The sequence below is a fragment of the Thalassophryne amazonica genome, chromosome 3, assembly GCF_902500255.1.
Source record: "Thalassophryne amazonica chromosome 3, fThaAma1.1, whole genome shotgun sequence".
NCBI lineage: Eukaryota > Metazoa > Chordata > Actinopteri > Batrachoidiformes > Batrachoididae > Thalassophryne > Thalassophryne amazonica.
This window is the reverse complement of record NC_047105.1, coordinates 4,334,858-4,361,246: the sequence shown is the minus strand read 5'-3', so window position 1 is coordinate 4,361,246 and position 26,389 is coordinate 4,334,858. Positions and strand designations below refer to the sequence as shown.

Sequence of the window (26,389 nt, the reverse complement as noted above, 5' to 3'; positions counted from 1 at the left end):
CAGTTTTTTATAATTTTTTTTAAGTCAGGATTATTTTTTTGCTCCTTCCTTAATCTGAGCTAAGGACATCAGCAGTTCTTCATTTCTGCACCATGTTTAACGTTCTACTTCTTCCTGAAGTTGCCGAGCTGGATGCCCCTCCGTCCGCCCACACAGCGAAACGTAAAAGGCTGGATGTCCCAGTACTTGACAGGGTTGGCAAACAGACTGATGCCTGTGTACAAGTTCTTCTTGAGGTCGAGCCTCACGGGGCAGAAATCATTCACTCCCACGCTGCTGATTTTGTTGGCATGGAGAAAAATCACCTGTGGAGATGGAGAGGATTGCTGATACGCTTCTTTTTCATCAATTACATTACTGCCTGTAATCATCTGTTAGTGTTTTAACAGTCATAGAGGATACGCCATCATCTTCACCAGAACTTACCCCCAGAAAAGGTCAAAGCAAGCACCCTTTGGCCCATGGTCTGGATCGCCAGAACAGCTGATGGAAATGTGTTTCTAACATTCCAACATATAGAGGTCCTTAAGTAACCGTTGGACCTTGGCAACAGGAAGCACTTTCTGAGCAGCCTTCGCTAATTGATGTCTGTGTGTTCTTTGCTGAGAACTTTGTTGTGCATCTGTGTTCTCATGTTGGATGTTCTGTGGGTGTCGGAGTTAGTGACCCAACAGGTCTGTGACTCCGCTGTACTACTCTGCTTGGCCAGCTACTTACTGCTTCATCAGGCTACCAGGATGTTGGACATCTCTGGTCCCAGGGATCCTCCACTCACCTGTGGACCACCAAATGTCAGTGACACTGCAAAAGTGGTGAAACAGTTGCAGGAATCTGTGGGATGGAGGCTGGACACTTTCAGGTGGATGAATGTGCTGTTCTGCTGGAGTTGCAAACAGGCTTTGCCTCCATCTCTACAGACTGGAAATAAAAGGACTTGTTGACCCTTACTGGAAAGGAAAGGGTGACCACCTGGATTGCAACACTGAAAGTGGTGTGACCCCTCCATCAAGTATTCTGGGACAGGTACTTGGACTTGGACTGGTCACTCTGAGCAGGATTCAGTCTCAGATATTCGTTGTTTAGCAACAGGAATAATCTTGTTTCCAGACTTTAAACATCAACTGGTACAAAGAAAAACAAGTCTTTCAGACTTTCAGTGATTTAGATCTTCAAATATCTCACAGCCTAAAGCTCTGTAAAATATAAAAACTTATAAAAATCAGTACACTGATTGGGGCGGCGTCTGTTGTTTTATGGATGCTGTACCGCACCATCATGGTGAAGCCAGAAGGCGATTTCCCTTCAGTTTGTGTTCAAATCCTTACCCAAAGTTCATGAACATAGGTAATGTCAGAGTGGTGTCCAAAAAATGAGGTGGGCTTCATAGATAATTGGCAAAGCTTCTGGGGAAAACCTGGTCTTGTTAGGAGAGACGGCATCCATCCCACTTTGGATGGAGCAGCTCTCATTTCTAGAAATCTGGCTAATTTTCTTAAATCCTCCAAACCGTGACTATCCAGGGTTGGGACCAGGAAGCAGAGTTGTAGTCTTACACACCTCTCTGCAGCTTCTCTCCCCCTGCCATCCCCTCATTACCCCATCCCCGTAGAGACGGTGCCTGCTCCCAGACCACCAATAACCAATCAATCAATTTTTTTATATAGCGCCAAATCACAACAAACAGTTGCCCCAAGGCGCTTTATATTGTAAGGCAAGGCCATACAATAATTATGTAAAACCCCAACGGTCAAAACGACCCCCTGTGAGCAAGCACTTGGCCACAGTGGGAAGGAAAAACTCCCTTTTAACAGGAAGAAACCTCCAGCAGAACCAGGCTCAGGGAGGGGCAGTCTTCTGCTGGGACTGGTTGGGGCTGAGGGAGAGAACCAGGAAAAAGACATGCTGTGGAGGGGAGCAGAGATCGATCACTAATGATTAAATGCAGAGTGGTGCATACAGAGCAAAAAGAGAAAGAAACAGTGCATCATGGGAACCCCCCAGCAGTCTACGTCTATAGCAGCATAACTAAGGGATGGTTCAGGGTCACCTGATCCAGCCCTAACTATAAGCTTTAGCAAAAAGGAAAGTTTTAAGCCTAATCTTAAAAGTAGAGAGGGTGTCTGTCTCCCTGATCTGAATTGGGAGCTGGTTCCACAGGAGAGGAGCCTGAAAGCTGAAGGCTCTGCCTCCCATTCTACTCTTACAAACCCTAGGAACTACAAGTAAGCCTGCAGTCTGAGAGCGAAGCGCTCTATTGGGGTGATATGGTACTACGAGGTCCCTAAGATAAGATGGGACCTGATTATTCAAAACCTTATAAGTAAGAAGAAGAATTTTAAATTCTATTCTAGAATTAACAGGAAGCCAATGAAGAGAGGCCAATATGGGTGAGATATGCTCTCTCCTTCTAGTCCCCGTCAGTACTCTAGCTGCAGCATTTTGAATTAACTGAAGGCTTTTTAGGGAACTTTTAGGACAACCTGATAATAATGAATTACAATAGTCCAGTCTAGAGGAAATAAATGCATGAATTAGTTTTTCAGCATCACTCTGAGACAAGACCTTTCTGATTTTAGAGATATTGCGTAAATGCAAAAAAGCAGTCCTACATATTTGTTTAATATGCGCTTTGAATGACATATCCTGATCAAAAATGACTCCAAGATTTCTCACAGTATTACTAGAGGTCAGGGTAATGCCATCCAGAGTAAGGATCTGGTTAGACACCATGTTTCTAAGATTTGTGGGGCCAAGTACAATAACGTCAGTTTTATCTGAATGTAAAAGCAGGAAATTAGAGGTCATCCATGTCTTTATGTCTGTAAGACAGTCCTGCAGTTTAGCTAATTGGTGTGTGTCCTCTGGCTTCATGGATAGATAAAGCTGGGTATCATCTGCGTAACAATGAAAATTTAAGCAATACCGTCTAATAATACTGCCTAAGGGAAGCATGTATAAAGTGAATAAAATTGGTCCTAGCACAGAACCTTGAGGAACTCCATAATTAACTTTAGTCTGTGAAGAAGATTCCCCATTTACATGAACAAATTGTAATCTATTAGACAAATATGATTCAAACCACCGCAGCGCAGTGCCTTTAATACCTATGGCATGCTCTAATCTCTGTAATAAAATTTTATGGTCAACAGTATCAAAAGCAGCACTGAGGTCTAACAGAACAAGCACAGAGATGAGTCCATTGTCCGAGGCCATAAGAAGATCATTTGTAACCTTCACTAATGCTGTTTCTGTACTATGATGAATTCTAAAACCTGACTGAAACTCTTCAAATAGACCATTCCTCTGCAGTAAAAATCAGTAAAAATCTATTTAAGCATAAAAATTCATCAATTCATGGATCAGGTGACCCTGAACCATCCCTTAGTTATGCTGCTATAGACTTAGACTGCTGGGGGGTTCCCATGATGCACTGAGTGTTTCTTTCTCTTTTTGCTCTGTATGCACCACTCTGCATTTAATCATTAGTGATTGATCTCTGCTCCCCTCCACAGCATGTCTTTTTCCTGGTTCTCTCCCTCAGCCCCAACCAGTCCCAGCAGAAGACTGCCCTTCCCTGAGCCTGGTTCTGCTAGAGGTTTCTTCCTGTTAAAAGGGAGTTTTTCCTTCCCACTGTCGCCAAGTGCTTGCTCACGGGGGGTCGTTTTGACCGTTGGGGTTTTCTGTAATTATTGTATGGCCTTGCCTTACAATATAAAGTGCCTTGGGGCAACTGTTTGTTGTGATTTGGCGCTATATAAATAAAATTCATTTGATTTGATTTGATTTAATGTCCGAAACAGTGTATACAGGAGAAGTTGGCCTGATGCGACCTCAACCCAGGGCTACCCCTGGCCCGCACTGCGTCCTTAACCTGGGCCCAGTTCTGTTGTTACCAAAAGAACAAGGCTGTGGCAGAAATGAGATTCGTCCATTGAGTATCTGGGCTTACACTCCTGGGTAGGGTAAAGCCTGGGACCCACTGAATAATGAAGAATGAATAATGAGCCACATAGTATGTTTTCTTTGCTACCAGAGGGTTTCTTCAACTATCGTGGGAGAATAGTGGCTCTGAGTGACTTTTAGAGACATTATCTTCAGTTAATGAGGCTCCTCTCTGAGCATGGCGCTAATTTCAAGAAGTTCAAAATTTAGCAACAACAGCGTGGCGCAGTTCGTGTACGAGGTTTTAGAGGCATTTGCGTGGTGCTTATGAGGCTGCTAAAAGCCCGTTATCCGTGCGCCTGGCAGCTACGCAGGACCTGAGAGGCTATTTTTGGAGCGGCTGCCCTCTTGTGCACACAATTCCACCTGCTCTGTGTGCTGGACGCCGCATATAAAATAATTATTTTGGAGCGGGTTATAATCATTTTCTGCTAAACCTTGGATGCTGGGAGCACCTTGAATCGCTTCTGGAATCACAGAGGACTGTTTCATCTGGACACTTTCCCTCTCTTTCCTGCTCCATGTGGAATGTATTTTGAACAGCTTAAGGTAACTATGTTTAATGTTTTTATAGCTTGATAAAATGGTTACTAGCTGTAAAAGTATGTCTATAGTTGATTTAATATCTTGTTAATGGATCATATGAGCTCCGCTGTGTTTGTACACTGATGCAGTGACTCATCACGCTTCAAATGAGCATTTAGGCAGAACGCCAGCTCACAAACGACTGATTTTTCAGTCAATAATGGACAGACACAGTTAAAATTTGGATGACTGTGTGAAAGTGGATGTGTGTTTAAAGCCGCGGAAGAAATAACTCCAGTGAAGCAGCGCAGAGCTGTGCAGCAACACAGAAGGACAGCGTGCAAAAGACCAATTTTGAAGACATAACACAAAGTTAAAAGTTGCATCACGGTAATTTATAAGCTGCTGAGGAAATAAAGAAAAAATTTTTGAAAGTGATCCACATGAGTTGCAGCAGCAGGTGTATATAATTAAAGCAGCCACCTCATTGTTTATGCAGAACTCCAGCGTGCGTGCAAAAGAGCAATTTTGCAGAAATAAATGGACGAATACAAAGTTAAAAGTGGAATCATGGTGTGAAAATGACTGTCTTTAAAGCCAGGGAAAAAAATTAAGCCAGCAAGCCACGGATGGAAAGGAAGCCAGTGAGAAGGAGCACAGAGGCAGCTCTCCAGGAATGCAGAACAGCAGCACGCAAAAGAGCGATTTTGCAGAAATAAACAGACGAACACAAAGTTAAAAGTGGGATCACAATGTTTGTGTTTAAAGCCGCAGAAAAAATAAAGCCAACGAGCCGCGGAGCCAGCGAGGAGCACAGAAGCGGCTGTCCAGGAACCCTTGGTTCGGTTCTAGCTGGTCTGGTGCATTACAGGTGGACAGCAGCCTGACGCACAGCGCACAACCGCGGGACTGTACTGGAGCATCTGTTTTTGGACTGCATTTAGAAAATGTGACATCTTTAAATGCTGCTGTGAATTGAAAACCCAAACTTTAAAAGGACCAGGTGTGGGAGGGCTGGAGGGTTGGACCAAACCCATGCCTAAATGTGCACCAGCATCGCGTTATCATGGCAGTATCACAGCACTACGTGGCTTAGCGTGGCTGATACGAGCCATTCGAGGTCTTATGACAGGTCGGTCATGGCTCACTAGAGGCTGCTACGTGGCACGTGCAGGGTACAGAGAGGCACATAGAGGCGCCTTAGTGGCAGATACGTGACAGATGAAAACGTGGGTCATTCTTCAAATAATTGCTGACACACCCGTGCGTGGCTCATTATTCATGGCTTATTATTCGGTGGGACCCAGGCTTAAGGAGCCCAAATATCTGGGAGGGACTCAGATTAGAACCTCTGCTTCTTCACATCCAAAGGAGCCAGCTGAGGCGGTTCTGGCATCTGGTGAGGTTGCCCCCTGGTCATGTCCCTAGGGAGGTTTTCCAGGCATGCCCAACTGGGAGGAGGCCCCTGAGAAGACCCAAGACATACTGGAGGTATTATAATTCCCAGCTTGGTTGGGAACACCTCGGGATCCCTGAGGAAGAGTTAAAGGACTTGGCCGAGGATAAGGAAGTGTGGGATGAGGAGCTTGGTCTATGGCCACCACGACTCGGACCCGGATAAATGGCAGAAAATAAAGGAATTAAATTATACAAAGCTCCAAAAAAGAACAATGGAAGAGTCATTAATAGATGAAATGGTGTACAAACATGCTTCACTATAATTTGCATGAATTTAAAACACAACATGCGTGAAGTTCAGTCTAAATAAAGATCGAAAGAGATGTGAGTGTAGGAACCATGCAGTTTGTCCTCCGGCTGGTTCCTGGCTCTTGAGCGGTTGTGTTGCTCACCTGGAGGTATCGCAGTGAGCTGAGGCCTGGTGGAACCTTTCTCAGGCGGTTGTTGTCCAGGTGGATCTCACGGATACTCGGGGTGCTGGCAAAGCTCCCGTTTTCCACAGACTTAATTTGGTTAAAGCCCAAACCTAATCTGCAAAAATCGGTTGTTGTCAGGATGCAGTAACTGCAGCTGATGCTTGTTAATAGTTTTTTAGCTTGAACATTAAGAAGAACTGTGTTTTGTGTTGTGCCTTTCTTTTTACCTCTGGAGATTTTTATATCTGAAGAAGTCTTCTATTTCCACCTTGGTGATCTTGTTGTAGTCCAGGTTTAGGTCAGTGATGGATGACGGCAGGTCTGTGGGATTAAACCACACAATGTTCCTACAGTTACAGGTGTCTGCTTTGTCTGTCTTGTTTTTGACATTCATATATCATTCCTGTTTTTTTTTAATCTTTAAAATTAGACATTGATTTCTACCTTTTGGTATGGTGGTTAGTTTGTTTTCTGCCATACCCAGGTACAGAGTTGACACACCATTAAAAGCCCCAAGTTCGATCCCGCTGTTAGCCAAAGGATTCGCACCCAGCTCTGTTGACAGGAGCAGGAAATGTGTGCTTACATTAGGTCAGCGATTCATATATGACTTAGAGCAAAACCTAAAAATGGCCGACAAAAACATCCAATAAGTTTGATCTATTCCACTTTAATATCAGATCATTTAATAAAAAATGCAACATCTTGCATCCAAAGTACACCATGTCTCTCTGTGAAAGCAGGTTGTTAACTGATGTCATTAAATTGATCAGACTCCTCCTACAGTCCCCATTGGTTCTGGCTCCAATCTCACACAAACCCCCTAACACCTGGACCCAACGTGCAAGTACGAACACCCGGACCCAACGTGCAAGAGAGAAATGCACTGTAAAATCAGACAACTTGTGTGAAAATGTGCCTACGTGTGTTGCGATTGTGATGATGTTTTCTTAATTTTCTTAATTTGTTTTGTCTCTTTAAATGTGTTTTCTTAAGATGCAGAGCAATGACATTGCCTATAGGAAGCAACATGCTGCATTGCACAACTTAAAAACTGCCATCGTGCCCTTGTAAAAGACCTCACATTATATGTAAGAGATGCTATTTTTTCTGTTGTGAAGTACAGGTCTTACCCAGCACGTGCAGCCACTTGAGACCTTTAAATGCATCCTTCTGGATGCGCCCGATCTTGTTGGCATGGAGACGCAGCTCGATGATGTTACGTGGCAGATTTGCAGGGATCTCGGTTAGCAGATTATAGGACAAGTACAGTAGCCGGAGACGGTCCATGTTCCTGAAGGCTTTGGGGTGAATCTTGGAGATCTTGTTGTTTATTAAAAACAGTGCCTGATGGGAGAGAATTAGAAAGCACCCTTAGGTCAGTGTAGGGACCAGAACGTGATGTAGAGCTCTACTCATCAAAGAGCAGAAGTCTCTTGTTTATGGTTACATCAATAGTTGAAAACCTGTCAAATGATTATCCCACTGTTGTCTAAAAAGTATTTGTGATGCAGTAAAGTTGGGTGTATTACTAAGATAAGTTGGGGGCATAAGGTATAAGTGGGAACTTGGATAAGAATTTTATTTTGAAGCATGCTACAGAGTGTAAATCAAACAGAATTTGCAGCATTTTTATTTTGTGGGTTGTGGTTTAAGAATTAACTCCTACGCTCATTTTCTTGGCCATCATCTCCTCCTCCATCACAGTCTGGTATGCTGCTGCCACTGCTAAGGACAGGAGCAGGCTGCAGCGAATCATCCACGCAGCAGAGAAGGTGATCGACTGCAGTCTGCCATCCCTACAGGACCTGTACACCTCCAGAGCCCTGAGGCCAGCAAGGAAGATAGTGGCTGATCCCTCTCACCCAGGAGACAAACTTTTAGTCACCCTCCCCATCTGGCAGAGGGCTGAGGTCCATTAGGACTAAAACCTCAAGACACAAAAACAGCTTCTTTCCGTCCGCAGATAGACTTTTAAATAATGCCAGAGACCCCCATTTACCCTGCCCCCCCCAGTCCCACAAAGTACAGACTGATCACCCCTGTACTGTTCATCTGCAGGCCCGCACAGCCCCATTCTACTGTATCTATTTGACAGTAAACTTCGCCTGCCCATTTGTCTATTTGACTCCTTCACTTCTTCAAGTATTTTTTCCCTTTTCTTTATGTTTTTGTTTATAGACCTCTTACAGAAGTATTTTCTTTTATTGCTGTTGATGCAAATCAACAGCAACAAAATCACCAGATCAAATTTATTGTATGTGAGAACTTACTTGGCAATAAATTAGATTGTGGTTCTGTTTATACTCCCCTGGAGTTGGGTTTATTGGGGCATGGTATGGTGAGGTAGACTAGCTAGTTCCTGTCTGTTACCCATCTACTGCTGTGTGAACAGGATGAAGCATCAGGTGCCAATCTCTTGAACCAGCAACCTTCCACATACATCACCGCACATTGTGATACTTGAATCGGATTTTTATGCTCCAAGGTTCTAGATTGCTCCCGGTGTGTAGTGAGCGCCTAGCATGGCAGCACCCTGACATCGGGGTGAATGTGAGGCATAACTGTGAATCGCTTTGAACGTCTGATGCAAATGAAAAAGCGCTATATAAATGCAGTCCATTTAACTTTATTGATCCCTTGTAAAGACTCCCTCATGGAAATTGAGGTTCCAGCAGCATTGTATAGCAGCACACAGAGTATCAAAAGTGAAAATAAAAAAGAAAAACAGGTCTGGGGACAGATTTTGTTTGCTTTGCTTTTGCTTCCATTTGGATACATTTTGAGTACCTTTGAAAATATCGTAAATATCATTGCTATGCAAATGATATCCAGCTGTCCATCTCATTTACACCTCAGAATGGAGCTAAATTATTGATCCTTCAGAACTATCTGTCTTGCCCTAGATCTCAGCCATTCGTCATCAGATTTCCTTCATGTTTGATACTAGACCTCTTGGTGAAACTCTGTTGGACTTGCATTGATGGTAAATGTCCACCGCTTGCAGATATTGCTCCATTTCAAGGACCTTGAGGCTGCTGTGAGACACTGCCAATGATGACCACAGTTTACTTGTGTTGATCACACACCTTGGGTTTTAACAGTTTTTTTTTTTTTTTTTTGTCTCTTACACAGCCTGGTTGAGGTTTAGATGTCAGCATCACAATTGGAACCTATTTGTTCCTGTTGTCTGCTTTCACCACATGGATTGATGTCATCCTTCAGTCGAGCTCCACATGTCTTAATGTTAGCACAATTGAACTGTGCTGTGTGACTGTATGGTTAAGGGTGTGCAAGGTCTTTATTTTTTCTCTTTACGTAAAGCCTGTGCTGGTTCTTGAAGTCATTCTCCTTGATCTCCGTGATGTCGTTGTTCTGGAAGTCCAGCAGCAGTGTGTCTTCAGAAATCTTTTCAGGAACAGAGATCAAGCCTGTTAACACAAACAAAAACTATTCAGACACAAAGAACCTTCACTTTAAGTCTTTGTCAGAAGCTGCTGAAAATAACCAATAAGGTAACTTCTTATCTAACTTAGTTAATTTTAAAATTGAGTAAACGAGGGATATGCTTTGTTAATACCATTACTCCATTGGATGATGTTGAAATTGAGGATGGCCCAGTGGCTGGTCCAGCAATAGAAAAGATTTTGTGTCTGCTACTTACAACGCATGTGGAATGTCTCAAACCTAAACCTACTGCTAGGCATCTTATATATGCTACTCTGGAGCCACCCCTAAACCCAAACAGTCCAACCGTCAAACCCACTGAGGTCCTTAGTCTGGGTCTCAGTAACATAAGATCACTATCCTCAAAATCATTGTTGATTAATGATCTAATTTTTTATCATCACTTAGATCTGATTGGGTTATGTAAAACCTGGCTTAAACCTACAGCTGTCCTCCTCTTAAATGAGGCCTGCCCACCAGCATATACATTTAGTCACATCCCTCGTGATGCGAAGCAAGGCGGGGGTGTTGCTCTTATTTATAACTCTAGGTTTAGCTTATTAGCTGTTGGGGGTCACAAATATAACTCATTTGAGCATCTGATTCTTCGCTCTGCCCACGATGCTACGTATTGCCAAGGTCAGAAGAGTAAAAATCAGCCATATTATGTTTTCACTGTATATAGGCCCCCTGGCCCATACTCTGAATTCTTAGATGAATTTGGTGTGTTTATTTCTAACTTGTCAACTAGTGCAGATAACTTTCTGATTATTAGTGACTTCAACATTCATATAAATAAGCCTTCTGATACCTTCTGCAAATCATTTATGGAAATTGTGGATGCATTAGGATATCAGCAATGCATTCAGGACTCGACGCACATTAGTGGAAATACCCTGGATTTGGTTCGCTCACGTGGTATTGCTGTCACGAATACTGACATTATGCCTCTTCAATCGGTGGTCTCTGTCAATTTTTTTTCCAATTTTTTTTTTTCATTTATATAGCACCAAATCACAACAGAGTTGCCTCAAGGTGCTTCACACAAGTAAGGTCAAACCTTACTAACCCCCAGAGCAGCAGTGGTAAGGAAAAACTCCCTCTGAGGAAGAAACCTCAAGCAGACCAGACTCAAAGGGGTGACCCTCTTGTCTGATCATTCACTTATTAGGTTTACAGTTTCGTTACCATGTTTAGTGGAACAACAACCTTATTTATCACTGCGGCGATGCATCAACTCCTTAACTATGACTGAACTCGAAGCTAGACTGCCTGATATCTTAGCTTCACGTTTGGAAAATACCCATTCAGTAGACAGTCTTGTTGATGGTTTAAACTCAGCGCTCAAAACTACAGTCGACATGATTGTTCCACCTTTGTTAACCCCCCCCCAAACACAGTCACCTTGGTTCAATGATTACTTGCGTGACCTCAGGCATAAGGCTAGAGGTCTAGAATAGAAATGGAGTAGTTCAAAATTAGAAGTATTCCATCTCGCGTGGCGTGATGCTATCTTAGACTAGACTATATACATGCATTACTGGCTACAAGTGGACCTATTATTCTGATTTGATCAGCAAAAACAAGCATAACTCAAAGTTCTTGTTTGACACGGTGGCAACACTTACTCACTGACAACCACCTGTAAGATGGTTTGATTTCTTGATTACTTTGAGAAGAAAATAGAAGACATTAGGTTAAACATATCGCAACATGCCTCAACCTAGCCAAAACACCCTGCTATTGAGGTGGGCGCAATTACTGAGGTATTACCTAGATTTACAGAATTTGATAGTATCTCACTAGGCGTGCTGACGAAACTCGTAACGTCTACAAAAAGCACAGCCTGTTTATTTGATCCTATATTAACAAAACTGTTTAAGGACCTGTGGTCCACTCTTGGGCTGACTGTGCTGGAAATTATTAATCTCTCATTAACTTCTCGATCTGTTCCTAAATGTTTCAAATTTGCAGTGATTAAACCATTACTTAGGAAACCTAATCTTGACCTTGTGTATTGAAAAACTATCGGCCGATATCAAATCTATCATTTTGCTCTAAAATTCTGGAAAAAGTGGTGTCATGGCAGCTTGTAGACTATCTTACTGAAAATGATTTCTTTGAGCCACTGCAGTCTGCTTTTTGAAAATATCATTCCACAGAGCCGGCTGTCACTAAAGTGGTGAATGATCTTCTACTTGCAGTGGATTTGGACACCACTACGGTTCTGGTGCTGTTAGATCTCAGTGCTGAGTTTGATACCGTGGATCATCATATTCTACTCGATAGGCTGAAAAAAGTGCACTTGCATGGTTGACGTCATACCTGACCAGTCGTTCTCAGTGTGTTTTGTATAATAACACTACCTCTAACCTTGGTGACATGAAATTTGGGATTCCACAGGGGTCCGTTTTAGGCCCCCTTCTTTTCTCCCTTTGTATAGCACCCCTTGGGCACATATTGCGGCGTTTTGGGATTACCTTTCACTGCTATGCTGATGATACTCAGTTATACATGCCGATAACTACTGGTGATCTCATTCACGTAAAATCCTTAGAAGATTGCCTTGTAACAGTGAGAAGTTGGATGTCTAGAAACTTCCTGCTTTTAAACTCTGAAAAGACTGAAATGATGGTTCTTGGTCCAGTGAGACAGCAGCATAAAATTGACCAGCTAACACTTAGCCTAGGCTCGTGTGTCATACATCATACTGACAAAGTGAGGAACCTTGGGGTAATTTTTGATCCCAAGTTGTCCTTTGACCTCCACATTAGAAATATTATGAGGACTGCTTTCTTCCACCTGTGAAATATAGTGAAGATTCATCCCATCCTGTCTGTGGCTGATGCTCAGACCCTGATTCATGTGTTTATCTCTTCTAGATTGGACTACTGCAATGTTCTATTTTCTGGTTTACCACAGTCTAGCATTACGGGTCTCCAGTTGGTTCAAAATGCTGCAGTGAGAGGTTTGACACGAAGCAGAAAGTTTGACCACATTACACCCATTTTGGCATCTCTTCACTGGCTTCCTGTCCCAGTGAGATCAGATTTTAAGGTTCTGCTACTAACCTATAAAATTGTTCATGGACTGGTAGCTCCCTATCTAGCTGACCTAATCAAACCCTACGTACCGGCCTGGGCTCTGCATTCTCAGGGTGCAGGACTACTTTGTGTCCCTGAGGTGAATAAGAAGTCTGCGGGTCACAGAGCTTTCTCTTATCGTGCCCCTGTTCTGTGGAATGATCTCCCTGCATCAATAAAACAGTCAGATTCTGTGAAGACTATCAAGTCCAGACTTAAGACACACTTATTGTCCCTTTCATATGGCTAGCATACTGGCATAGTATGTTACTATCCTTTTACTCTTTTAATTCATTTTATTAGTAATTGGAGCGTGCCGCGGCCTCAACTTTACCTAAATTCTGGGTCTTTTAGTGACGTTTAGGGCTAGTGGCCGGCGATCACCTTAGTATTTCTCTGTTTTTCTTGTTGTTTAATGTTGGCAAATTATACAGTATTTTTTTTATCTTTCTGATGCCTGATTCTGTTTTTTCTCTATGTTTAAGGTGCAGCTCCAGAGATGGGAGTTGTATTCGTGTTGGCAATCCTCCTGTCCTGTGCGCCAATAGCATTTCTTGTATATTTGTCTGTGAATTGTTCTGTAATTTATGTTTGTATCATGGCCCAAGCAGATAGTCACCCCTTTAAGTCTGGTCTGCTTGAGGTTTCTTCCTCAGAGGGAGTTTTTCCTTACCACTGTTGCCCTGGGGCAGTGACTGCAATTTGAAGTACTCAGTTTGATTCAGTTCTGACCCTGATCGGAGCACTGCATCACTCTGGGTGAGCAGTGGCAGCCAGGTGGGCAGTTTCCATCACCCTCCTCAAACTCTTCATCGTCGTCATCATCATCATCCTCGTCTGAATCAGCCATCATGATGTCATACATATCCAGGAGGTCTGAGACTTTGAAGGACTGGTAGGGTTTGGTGTTTCCTAAAGTCAGCAGGCAGAGCAGCAGGAGGACCTTCATGGTTTCTGGAGAAGCTCAGTCAGAACTGTGGACACACACAGGTTATTACCCTCACTGTGCCCCAACTTAGTCAAAAGTCAGTGTCTTTATTTGTCTCCCTAAGGAGAAATCTTCCTTGGACAGAGGGGTCTGCTGCACAACAACACATCTGTACATAGCACCCATACATCAAAAACAACAACATAATAAATCAAAGTAAAAATATAAATACACAACATTATTAACATCTTTGTGCAAATTCCGCAATACCTTATGCTATCTTCCCTGAGCTATCTGCTGATTTATGAGCTTCACTGACAATGGAATAAATGAATGTTTATATCGATTATATTTACAAAGATGAACCCTGTACCTCCTTCCTGAGTTCAATAAAATATATTCAGAGTGCAGCACATGAGACGCATCTGTTAAAATATTGTCTGCACATCTGAGAAATGCCGGTTCAAACCACTCTTGGGGAGTTACAGGTATCACCATACCCATGATTTTCCCAGCTATCTTAATCAGATTTAATATTTGATTTTTTGATTTAACCGTTAAATTACAAAACCAGCTTGTAATACCATACCGTAACACAGACACAATCGTTGCTCTGTAGAAAATCCACATAATATTCCTACATACACCAGTCGGTGTCGACAAAGAAAGTGCATATGCTGGTGGATTTGGGCAAAAATGCTTGACACTTGCATGTGCCAGCTTAAGTTGTTATCGATGTAAACCCCCAGATATTTATACGAATCCACCTGTTCAATGTTACGTCCATGTATGGTGACCACACTATGGTCTCCAACAGCCCGAGGGTCCACCAACATCTCCATTGTTTTATTAGTATTAATCTGCAATTGATGGACATCACACCAGTTCATAAACATGTCCACTCCAGATTTGTGACAACTTGAATTAGTACTAGTGTTTAGCAGACTGAGTATTACAGTATTAGGACTGATGTCTCCATGTTTGTCACTTTGTGGATGTGACGGCGTTAAATCACAGTATCACTAGTTTTGCACTATCTGACCCCTTTAATAATTACTTACTTCATCCAGATGTGCTGAATACTGTTCAATGTTTCAAGCTCTTTGTATTGTTTATTATCTTGTAAATATTGGAACTAGCTCAGTGGGTGTGTCCAGATACAGGAGCAGCATCTCAGCCAATCACATTAGTTAGCTGCAGTGGTGGGCACAGTTCTGCTAACCAGTAATTAGCAAAGCTAACTTTTTCATTAGCAGATTTGCGTTTCAGATAACTTTGAAAACCATCAGCCGACCAATTGACTTCCACTAAGTTAGTTTAGTTCTGATAACTTTCGGCCCGCTAAAAAATTTTTTTTGCTGGCATAGTGAGTAAAGCTTAATGGTCAGAAATTTCAGTAAAAGCTAAAATCCTACATGTTAATTCGTGTCATGTGTTTTGCAGTAATCAGACCGTTGTGAGAAGCTAAGTCCTCCCCCAGCAGAAGAAGGCAGACCGGCTGCCAGCTACTATTGCAAAGAAAAAAAAAAGTCATTTACTTTCAACACGCATCGATTCAGACAGTGGGTAGGAGACATGAAGCGCAAAACACCTTTCACTCATGGTTTAATTTAAAACTAACTCATTCTGGACAGTTTATCGAAATTAATGGCAACTCTCATTTTTACAAAATGAAAATATATCAAACGTATTTTTTAAAGTAATGCACTAATTCTGAAGGTTTGAGTGTAAACAGACACGTGCTGAAAGTCATTATGGGAAATTCAAATGATCTGCTCTCACACACTCCCCCCCCCCCCCCCCCCCCCCCCATCAAAATGCATAGAACTCTGATTGGATGGGAGTGGAAATAGACCAACATATTTGTGAATCTCAAATGCAGTTTTACGCTCAGAATATCTCTATAAGCAGATCACCGATCACACGCATTGTAAAAACCAACACACAAGTTACAGTAACTTTACAGGGGGTGTCAAATTGGCATGTTTTTTTTAATTTTTTTATTTCAGTTTCACAACAGTATATCGCAGGGGTGGCCAAGTTCGGTCCTCAAGAACCACCTTCCTGAAACTCTTAGTTGTCTCCCTGCTCCAACACACCTGAATCCAATGAAAGGCTCATTAAAAGTCTGCTAACGAGTCTTTCATTGGATTCAGGTGTGTTGGAGCAGGGAGACAACTAAGAGTGTCAGGAAGGTGGCTCTCGAGGACTGAACTTGGCCACCCCTGGTATATCATTTTAAAGTACCACAATATGCCTCATTGAGATATCCCATAATCGCTTTCACCCAAAGAGTTGCTGCAGTCAAAATAACACTGAGAAACCACATGACGACAATCTCTGCGGTGCTGGTACCAGTACCAGCACCGCAGAGAGGGCGGCAGTGGACCTCAGTCTGCAGTTCCTCTCCACCTTAAAGACAATAACCACACGTTTGAGGACAAGGAAGTTAAAATATTAGCCAGAGAGAAGAAATGGTTTGAGAGAGGGGTCAAGGAGGCATTCTTTGTGAAACGTTTGAAACCCAGCCTTAACCGGGGAGGGGGTCTGAGACACGCTTTATCCCCTGTTTACAATGGGGTACTCAGGTCAAAGCAGTTTCAGTCTTTTGTTCATGGTAATGAGTCATTCACGTCATCAGCAGAGTCGTCAAGGGAGCCATCAGGAGAGGGCCCGTCCCATCATTAGGAGGGACAGCTGCCCTGTCATTAGGAGGGTGCTAACGAGAGCACAATAGGTGCTAATTAGAGCTGTTGTTTAGTCACTAGCCTATAGCAGTCTGCCTCTCAGTAGGAGGGGTCTGGTTAGGTTTAAAACTCCAGCTTTTGTGACTTCTTGATTATTCTTCTCTACAAGAGTCAAGACAGAAGTCAGACCACCAGAGCAAGAATTTTAGCTGAGGAAGCTTCTGTGATTTGAAGCGAAACGTCCTCGCGTCAAGCAACCCAGTCCAGTCGAAGATTCAAGCTTCTCTACTATGGAAACCACCTGGACAACTGAGAGCCTACACAGAAATATCAGTTGTTAAGGATTTAGGATTTCAGTTTAGCCATTTCCATAGTGGTTATCTCTAAAATGGCTTCATAATAATAGGTTCTGTAACCCAAAATAGGTGGACACAAATGCTGAACTTGGACACAGGAGTAACATGTTCAAAAAACAAGGAGGCAGTCAAATATCAGCAACAGTAGCCAAAACATGAGGCAAAAAGCAGGATCCAAGAAACAGGCAGATTGATCAGAAACACAACAGGGCAAAAACTAGACAAAATCTCAGAACAAAGGCTCGAAGCGAAGGTGGAGAAGCACAACAATGTGGCAGAGAAAAGGAAAAGAGACTTTAAATATAGGAAGTGATGAGCTGGAAATGAGAAACAGGTGTGAGAGTAAGATCCAGAACGGGGTAAGGGAAACGAGGGAACCGCCCAACACCAAACACCCCAGTGAAAAACAAGAGAAAGCAGTAACAACCCCAAACAACAAACCCCAAAGAAAAAACAAAAGACAACAACACCCCACAAAACACTCCATTAAGTCCAGTCCTGACATTCCCCCCACCCCACCCCCCAAAGGCTGACCCCCAATGGCCCAAGAGCATCAGGATGCGATGCATGAAAGTCCCGGATGAGACCAGGGCTGAAGATGCAGGACGGGATTCAGGACCACTCCTCCGGACTGTATCCTGTCCATTCCACAAGATAATGAAGCCCACGGCCCCAGCGATGAGAAGACAGAAGTTGCTGCACGGTGAAAGCAAGACTGCCATCGATGAACCGGAGGAGGGGGGCAGAACAAACAAAAGCTGAAGTTTTTAACCTAAGATTTTATTGGCTTCTGTTTTATTCTTCTCTACAAGAGTCGAGACGGAAGTCAGACTACCAGAGCAAGAATTTTAGCTGAGGAAGCTTCTGTGATTTGAAGCGAAACGTCCTCACGTCAAGCAACCCAGTCCAGGCGAAGATTCAAGCTTCTCTACTGTGGAAACCACCTGGACAACTGAGAGCCTACACAGAAACACTCACAGGCTTGAGTAGAATGTGGGGTGGACCCGCATGGCCCTAGAGAGTTTGAGGCGAACAGTACTTCAGTTGAGCACCTTGGCAATGAGGAAAGATCCAATGAACCTAGGAGTGAGCTTCTTGGAAGACCACTGAAGGGGCAGGTTCGAGTCAAAAGCCAAACCTTCTGTCCAGGAACATAAGCAGGGGTAGACGACCTCTTTTGGTCTGCAGTTGCTTTGTAAGAGGCGGATGAGCAGAGAAGAGCATGAAGCGCCAGAGCTATGGCAACCTCCGTATAAGTGCCAGAGCGGATGGAACTGGGGAGTCATAGTCTGCAGACAAAAAATGGGTGAAATCCATACACGACGTGTAATGGAAAGAAACCGGTGGAGGAGGATGGCAGACTGTTGTGTGCTAGTTCAATCCAACTTAACTTGGTGGCCCACAAGGCAGGGTGCTGTGAAGCCAGAATTTGGAGTTCCTTCTCCAACTCCTGATTTAGTTATTCTGCTTGTTCATTCGACTGCGGGTAGTAACTGGATGTACGGCTGACAGTGGCCCAAGCAATTTGCAAAACTCCTTCCAAAACTGTGAAACAAACTTTGGTCCTTGGACTGACACAATATCCTGTGGAAAACTGTGCAGTCTGATGACATTAGTCAACATGATCTCTGTTGTGTCTTCGGCTGAGGGATGCTTAGGCAGACAAATAAAATGAGACATCTTTGATAGATGATCCACCACAGAAAGCACTACCATATTGCCATTCGAAACTGCAAGACCCATTACAAAGTCCAGAGATTAATGGGAGTAGCTTCCTTTGAGGACTCTGATTGGAGGTCAGAAATATCAGTAATCGTATGCGGCCACCAGATCCACTGTCGAACTACCGAAGCTGGTTTCTTGATTCCGGGGTGGCAGGAAAAATCACTATCATGGGCCAGTTTGATTACTTCCCCTCTTAAGTTGCCAGGGACCAGGAGCTTCCCTGGTGGACACCCAGGAGGTATGGCAACACAGTTGGAGGCCCTCTTTGACCTGGGTCTCAATTTTTGGACCTTGGATTGTAGGACAACACAAAGTTAAAATGACTAAAAAAAAGATTGCCCACCAGGTTTGTCTGGCATTGAGTCTTTTAGCGTTATGTAGATATTCCAAATTCTTGTGATCAGTCCATCCTAGGAATGGCATTTGTGCCCCCTCTAAGCAATGATGCCACTCATCCAAGGCCACTTTGACCGCCAGCAGTTCACGGTCGTCAATGTCATAATTTTGTTCTGTGAGTGACAATTTCTAGGACAGAAAGGCACAAGGGTGTAGCTTACCATCTGAGGGACAAATTTGGGACAGGACAGCCCCGATGCCTATATCAGACACGTCCACCTAAACCATGAACTACCAGCCAGGATTCAGGAGGAGTAGCACAGCGGCAGCAGTGAAGCAATTCTTTAGCATCCGAAAAGCCTTGTCGCACTCTGGGGACAAGTCAAATGACCTGTGGGTGGAGATGAGGTTATGTAATGGAGATGCCACTGAACTAAAGTTCCTTGTGAATCTTCTGTAGAACTTTGCAAACCCCAGAAGCCTTTGGACCTCTTTACGAGTGTGAGGCACTGCCCAGTCTGCCACTGCTGTGACCTTTCCTGGATCTATTCTAATCTCCCTCTCAGCTAACACAAATCCAAGGAAGGACACAGAGGACTTGTAGAACTCACATTTCTCCGCCTTGACATACAACTGGTTTTGGAGTAACCATATTAGTACCACGTTTATATGTTGAAAGTGAGTCTCCTCATCGGGGGGAGAAATCAGGATGTCATCCAGATAAACAAAGACAATTTTTTTTCAAAAATTTGGTCGGATATCATTAACCAATTTCTGGAAAACCGTGGGTGTGTTAGTTAGCCCAAAGGGCATTACCAAATACTCAAAGTGTCCAATGGGCGTGTTAAATGCTGTTTTCCACTCATTCCCCAACTGAATGATAGGCATTGTCTAGATCTGATTTTGTGAGCACTCTAGCACCATCTAATAATTCAATTTGGGCAACACAGTGGATTAGTGGTTAGCACTGTTGCCTCACAACAAGAAGGTCATGGGATCGATTCCCACTTGTGACTTTTCTGTCTGGAGTTTCCATGTTCTCCCTGTGTTTGCATGGGTTTCCTCTGTGTGCTCCGCTTTCCTCCCACATTTAAAGATGTGCAGGTTAGATGTATTGGATACTTTATAATTGACAAGACCTCCCTTGCAAAAGAGATCTCAATCTCAATGGGACTACCTGGTTAAATGAAGATTAAATTAAATTAAATGCTGAGGCTATCAAAGGGAGGGGTAGCGATTCTTGACTGTTATGTCATTAAGCCCCCTGCAATCAGTGCAGGGGTGAAGAGTCTTATCCTTCTCCTCAACAAAAAATAATGCCCCGGGACAAACAAGTCCCGTGGCGAGAGAGTCTTGGATTTATTCATTCATGGCTGGGCATTTAGGTGCAGGCAAAGAGTACCATTTGCCCCAATAAGTCAATGGCGCAGTCATAGCTCGGTGTGCAAAGTCTTTGCTTTGGTTTTACTGAAGACCTGAGTGAGATCATGATAGCAAGCTGGAAACAATGCTTTGTTATAATTAAACAGTTGGATTCCCATGGTCCGCACCAGTTCTAAGTCAGCAGAGGAGGTGATGGTCTGGTGGTTAAAGCGTTGGGCTTGAGACCAGAGGATTCTCGGTTCAAATCCCAGCCTGACTGGAAAATCACTTAGGGCCCTTTGGCAAGGTCCTTAATCCTCTAGTTGCTCCCAGTGTGTCGTAGGTCTCACATCGGGGTGAATGTGAGGCATTGATGTGTAAAGCGCTTTGAGCATCTCATACAGATGGAAAAGCGCTATATAAATGCAGTCCATTTACAATTTAGGTCCAGATTGGTGATAACCAGGAAACCTAACTAGGTAGGTGTTAGTACAATTGGAAATTGAATTAATGAGTTAATTTGCTCAATAGTACAATAAAAAGCCAGGGGTGCCCTAAAATAGCCGGGTGAGTCGTATTTTCAAAAACATGAAACTAGTGCTTTCTGAGTGCTTGTTAGACCGTTAATTAAACTGATTCTGTCCGGTGGGAAATCCATCCCAGGGAACTGCTATCCACTGCGTTCACCTCCAGAGGACATGGGAGGCAATATAACTGAAGATGAAGGTTCCTGGCAAGATGAATGCAGCAGATTAGCATCAGAACCCAAGTTGAGCTAATAGGATTAATAAATGGAATAGTTTTGACTGTGTTGAATGTTTGGTCTCCAATGTAAAGGTCAAACAAGGTCAACGTCCATTGGATTTTATGACATGTGACACATGTTGCCCTGTAACATGTTAACTAAGCATGACCCATGGTGCAAACTACAGTGGGGTAAAAAGTATTTATTCAGCCCCTGATTGTGCAAGTTCTCCTACTTAGAAAGATGAGAGAGGTCTGTAATTTTCATCATAGGTACACTTCAACTAAGAGAGATAAAATGAGGGAAGAAAAAAAAAAAATCCAGGAAATCACATTGTAGGATTTTTAGAGTTTATTTGTGAATTATGGTGGAAAATAAGTATTTGGTCACCCACAAACAAGCAAGATTTCTGGCTTTCACAGACCTGTAACTTCTTCTTTAAGAAGCTCTTCTGTCCTTCACCTGTTACCTGTATTAATGGCACCTGTTGGAACTCATTATCTGTATAAAAGACACCTGACCACAGCCTCAAACAGTCAGACTCCAAACTCAACCATGGCCAAGACCAAAGAGCTGTTGAAGGACACCAGGAAGAAAATTGTAGATGTGCACCAGGCTGGGAAGAGTGAATCTACAATAGTCAAGCAGGTTGGTGTGAATAAATCAACTGTGGGAGCAATTGTAAACAAGACCATTGATAATCTCCCTTGATCTGGGGCTCCATGCAAGATCTCATCCTGTGGGGTCAAAATGATCATGAGAACGGTGAACAAAAATCCCAGAACTACACAGAGGGACCTGATGAATGACCTGCAGAGAGCTGGGACCAAAGTAACAGGCTACACACAACACAGAGAGGGACTCAAATCCTGCAGTGCCATTACATGTCCAGGCCTGTCTGAAGTGTGCCAGAGAGAGAATATCATGTGGTCAGATGAAACCAAAATAGAATTTTTTGGTAAAAACTCAACTCGTTGTGTTTGGAGGAAGAAGAATGCTGAGTTGCATCCCAAGAACACCATATCTGCTGTGAAGCATGGGGGTGGAAACATCATGCTTTGGGACTGTTTTTCTGCAAAGGAGACAAGACGACTGATCCGTGTTAAGGGAAGAATGAACGGGGCCATGTATCATGAGATTTTAAGCCAAAACCTCTTTCCATCAGTGAGAGCATTGAAGATGCAACGTGGCTGGGTCTTCCAGCATGACAATGATCCCAAACACACCACACGAGCAATGAAGGAGTGGCTCCGTAAAAAGCATTTCAAGGTCCTGGAGTGGCCAAGCCAGTCTCCAGACCTCAACCCCACAGAAAATTTGTTGAGGGAGTTGAAAGTCTGTGTTGCGCAGCGACAGCCCCAAAACATCACTGCTCTAGAGGAGATCTGCATGGAGGAATGGACCAAAAAACCAGCTACAGTGTGTGTAAACCTGGTGAAGACTTACAGGAAACATTTGACCTCTGTCATTGCCAACAAAGTTTATGTTACAAAGTATTGAGTTAAACTTTTGTTACTGACCAAATACTTATTTTCCACCATAATTTACAAATAAATTCTTTAAAAATCCTACAATGTGATTTCCTGGATTTTTTTTTCTCATTTTGTCTCTTTGTTGAAGTGTACCTATGATGAAAATTACAGACCTCTCTCATCTTTCTAAGTAGGAGAACTTGCACAATCAGTGACTGACTAAATACTTTTTTTACCCCACTGTATTCCTTTTTAAAACCGTGTTAATTCAACTAATAATTTGCATAATTTTTTTTTACCAAAATTGGATCCACTTTAACTTTTGACCCCTGTACAAACTGAAACTGACCTTTTTCACCATTCTTGCTGTTTTTACCCCATAACTCCAGAACATTCAGTCAATAATAGTCCAAACTATACCTTTTTGGAATCATTATGATCAGACAAATAATGTATTCAACATGATTGGAGCATTTTTAATTTTGACCCCTGTGTAATTCCTCAAAGGACTCCTACCTGGCTTCCCATTGAAAATTCAAGTGGCTAGTTTGTTTTTTCAAAAGAGTAATGTCTCAGGAGTATCTGTGCCGATTTGGTGCTTGTATCACCATTTGTAGGATTGTTTCATTGTTTTAGATTGTTTCAGAATGAATTTGTTCATCCCCGTCCAGATGTTGTGAAGCACAATAGAAAATAAAACCATCAGTTTGTCAAACACACAGTGTCTGCCACGACACCAGATACTAGTCTGATCCTTAATTAATTTCATTATGAGGTTAAGTTAAAGATGGGAAATAATCAGGGTTGAAAGTAAGAACTTTACATGCTTGCATCATATTAAAGATATGAATATTAAAGACGGCTCTTAACCCACCTGCGGTGCCGCTTTTACAGAGCAAAAAACGTAAATAAAATAATTAAAATGAAACAGCCACATCAGCCACGGTGAAAGTAAGAAATAATTTTCTAAACTTTATTCAGCAATTTTAGTAATTTCCCCACATCATTAATTTTACATATAATAGACACTTATGAAAGCACAGTCCTTTGTCAGCTTGTTGCTGCACCCGAACGCTGCACAAAACAGCATTTTCAGAGCACTTTAACTCAAGTTTAAGTCAGCGAATCATCAATTTCTATTGAATCTAATGCCTGATGACGCATAATAACGCTAAGCAAGATGGCGGCTGCATGGCAACAGCTCAGTGGCTGTGTCTGCCATCTAGTGGATTAAATAGAAATCGATGGCCCTCCCCTATATGATGTTAGTGCGTCACCTTCTGCAGCTGCAGATTCTTAATGTCACTCTAAACCATCCAGACAACATTTTTATCACACTTCACCGTCATTGGCTCTGCTTTTTCTAAGATAAATACGGTGATTGGCTGAGATGCTGCTGCTGCATATGTGCACGTCCACTGAGCTGGTGCGCTGCTCACAACCCCTCGTGGTGTGCCGTCGTAGCCGTTGTACCATTAAGATGAGGTTTGAATTCTAGCTGCAGCTTTGTTTGAAATTGTTTGGGACAGACCGGGTTCTGGGTCTGTCCAGTATTCTGGTGAAGCTCTGAGTGGAAAAAGGTTCCTGCAGCCAACACAAATGTTCTGCAGTTCTCACCTGCCCGCCCCTCACAGCGTGACCCGCGTTCTTACCCTGTCACACATCCACTCCGCCTGCACAAAGACCGTTTGTTGTGCTTCTGCTAACGTGGATTGTAGAGCCTTCGTCCACCCACAAGTATGTGGTGGTGGTCGCTCATCCTGCTGCGACAGCAATACCACACGGCCACCGTGGCCCCAGAGCGGCTCCACCGCCTCGAGTCTGCAGTCAGGAAAGGTTCTCATTTCAAAAACAGTCATCATTGATCGTCTGAAACTGATCATTACTCATATAACGAATAGAATTACCTGCTGTTGGTTTACAAATAAACCACTTTGTGCAGAAAATGTTTGCACTTTGTCTCAAAGCTGCACATTTCTCACCAAGAAGTCAGAACATCAGCAGGTTCTTTAATGCACTTTAAAAGAATCAGAAATTATACAATTAAAAATCAGTTTGAAGGATTTAAAAGTTCCTTCGTTCTCTTCTGTCCTGCGTCTCATGCGTCCACAGATCTCTGAAGTATCTTGAAGTCATTTTATTTCAACCAATTTCCTCCATGTGTTTATGTTTTACGGTTTGTAACGTCTGTACAGAAAATCTCACCCCCAGCATTTTCTGGAGTGAGATCAGCAGATGCAGAGATGTTAAGTTCATCGGTCCAGAGACCAGAGGCAGGACCCAGGTCGGTTCCCCCCTGCAGTCTCACCCATCTTCATGCACCAGCTTATTTACTACCATAACATAAAATGGTTTATACAAAAAATGTTCAGCATCATGTGTCCTGGAGATCATTTTAATGTTTATCGGAAGTTTACAGATTATTAAACCAGATTTTTTTCTCTAATATTCACTTTGTTGTACATTTTAATTCACAGATTCTTTGTTCCTTTCAAACTTCAGAACTGAGAACTAGATTCAATTTATGAGTTAAATGGCAAAAATATTAAAGGTCCTCTGACTGTCGAGCTTTAATCATCTTTATTATCTTGTTAACTTAAACCACACATGTAACGGTAAAGTCGGTTTTTAAAATCTGGAACTCGGATTTATTCATCAGAATGAAACGATTCCAAAGTGACGGTGTCGCATCAACAGGTAAATAATCAGACATCACACAGACACTCAAATCAGACTGTTGACACCACAAACGGCTTCAGATGATTGAGGAAATGTCAAGCAGCTGAAGGTTTGTTCTATAAAAGTGTCAATCGTCAGATCTCCATCCTGGTCCTCTTTAAGGCAGAGGTCCTGTCAGCTGGTCTCTGAGGAGTTTTGGGGGTGTGTCCTACCTGAGCTGTCAGGTGCGTGTGTGTCCGGGTTTGAAGCCGTCGCTGTGAGGAGAGCAGCAGCTGAGGTACACTTCAGAGTTGGATTCTGAGTCACTGAACACAACGACGCAGCATCACTGCCTTCATCCACAGGAGCCCCCACCCCCTCCCCTGCCCAGCTTCAGCGTCTCTGTGTCTTCAGTTTTTGGAAAAGTCTTCAGTCTCACTCTCGGGGGGCACGGAAGTGATGACAGGATGTTTGCAGGTCGTTTTGCTGAATGATTGGAGCTGAAGCCAACAGCGGGGTTTTTCTCATTCAAACGTTAAGGTGGTGGTGGTGGTGGTGGTGGTGGGGTGAACCTGGTTGCTTAGTGAGCCCCTCCTTCAGGTCGGATAAGTCCATGTTTGGACGTGACCAAAACCAAACTTCAGAAATCCAAAGTGATGCTACTGTATGAAAATGAAGTTTTAGGAACCAAACAGAGTGGCAGTCTGAGGGTCACAGCGCCCAACCTGAGACACAGACGTCCAGGACAGTTCCCTAACATATTAGCTCAGGGCTGTTAATTTGACATTGACCTTGATCTTTGAGCGATCCTGATTAAATTCAAGTCAGTGCTTCTCACCCAGAGGCCCAACATAGCTGATTTGGTTTGATAAAAATCAGATTAGACATTCTTCATGTGTGCTGCCATCGTCCACACAAACGCACTCACACAGACAGAGGACATCACCAGAGTGGACACTAACAGCAGCGTCCACAAACAGGGAGAAGGAGACAGTTCTCAGTCATTTCTAAATGTCTCCAACATTTTGGTTTTTATACTCTATCATAAGAACATCACTCCTGTCTGTCTGTTCATAGGTCTGTCTGTCTGTCTGTTCATATGTCTTTCTGTCTGTTCATAGGTCCGTCTGTCTGTCTGTTCATAGGTCTGTCTGTCTGCCTGCCTGTTCATAGGTCTGTCTGTTCATAAGTCTGCCTGTATGTCTGTTCTTACATCTGTCTGTCTGCCTGTTCTTAACTCTGTCTGTCT

General features: G+C 43.1%; 2 protein-coding genes across 3 annotated transcripts in view; one reads left to right on the top strand and one right to left on the bottom strand.

Moving 5' to 3' along the window:
- cenpp (centromere protein P) overlaps window positions 1-26,389 on the top strand; it is a 300,836-nt gene that overhangs the window by 188,582 nt on the left and 85,865 nt on the right. The window lies entirely within an intron of this gene.
- On the bottom strand, window positions 2-25,510 carry aspn (asporin (LRR class 1)). Of its 2 annotated transcripts, none has more exons than XM_034164811.1 (8): window positions 25,374-25,510; window positions 13,601-13,845; window positions 9,660-9,769; window positions 7,475-7,688; window positions 6,786-6,896; window positions 6,569-6,662; window positions 6,318-6,456; window positions 2-305 (listed from the first exon to the last, which is right to left on the bottom strand). In XM_034164811.1, exons 2-8 carry the CDS (start codon window positions 13,818-13,820, stop codon window positions 105-107), a joined length of 1,089 nt encoding a protein of 362 aa, XP_034020702.1. In that variant the 5' UTR covers window positions 13,821-13,845; window positions 25,374-25,510; the 3' UTR covers window positions 2-104. The 2 variants fall into 2 exon arrangements, with proteins under 2 accessions (XP_034020702.1, XP_034020710.1); XM_034164819.1 differs by having other exon boundaries at window positions 9,660-9,772; window positions 13,604-13,845.

Bases quoted from the DNA above. Each gene is read 5' to 3' on its own strand.
- aspn (XM_034164811.1), bottom strand. From the start codon at position 13,820: ATGAAGGTCCTCCTGCTGCTCTGCCTGCTGACTTTAGGAAACACCAAA. The intron at 7,689-9,659 runs GTAAAGAGAAAA...CTCTCCCATCAG, and splicing joins AGAACCAGCACAGGCTTTAC to GCACTGTTTTTAATAAACAA. The intron at 6,457-6,568 runs GTAAAAAGAAAG...CGATTTTTGCAG, and splicing joins AGATATAAAAATCTCCAGAG to ATTAGGTTTGGGCTTTAACC.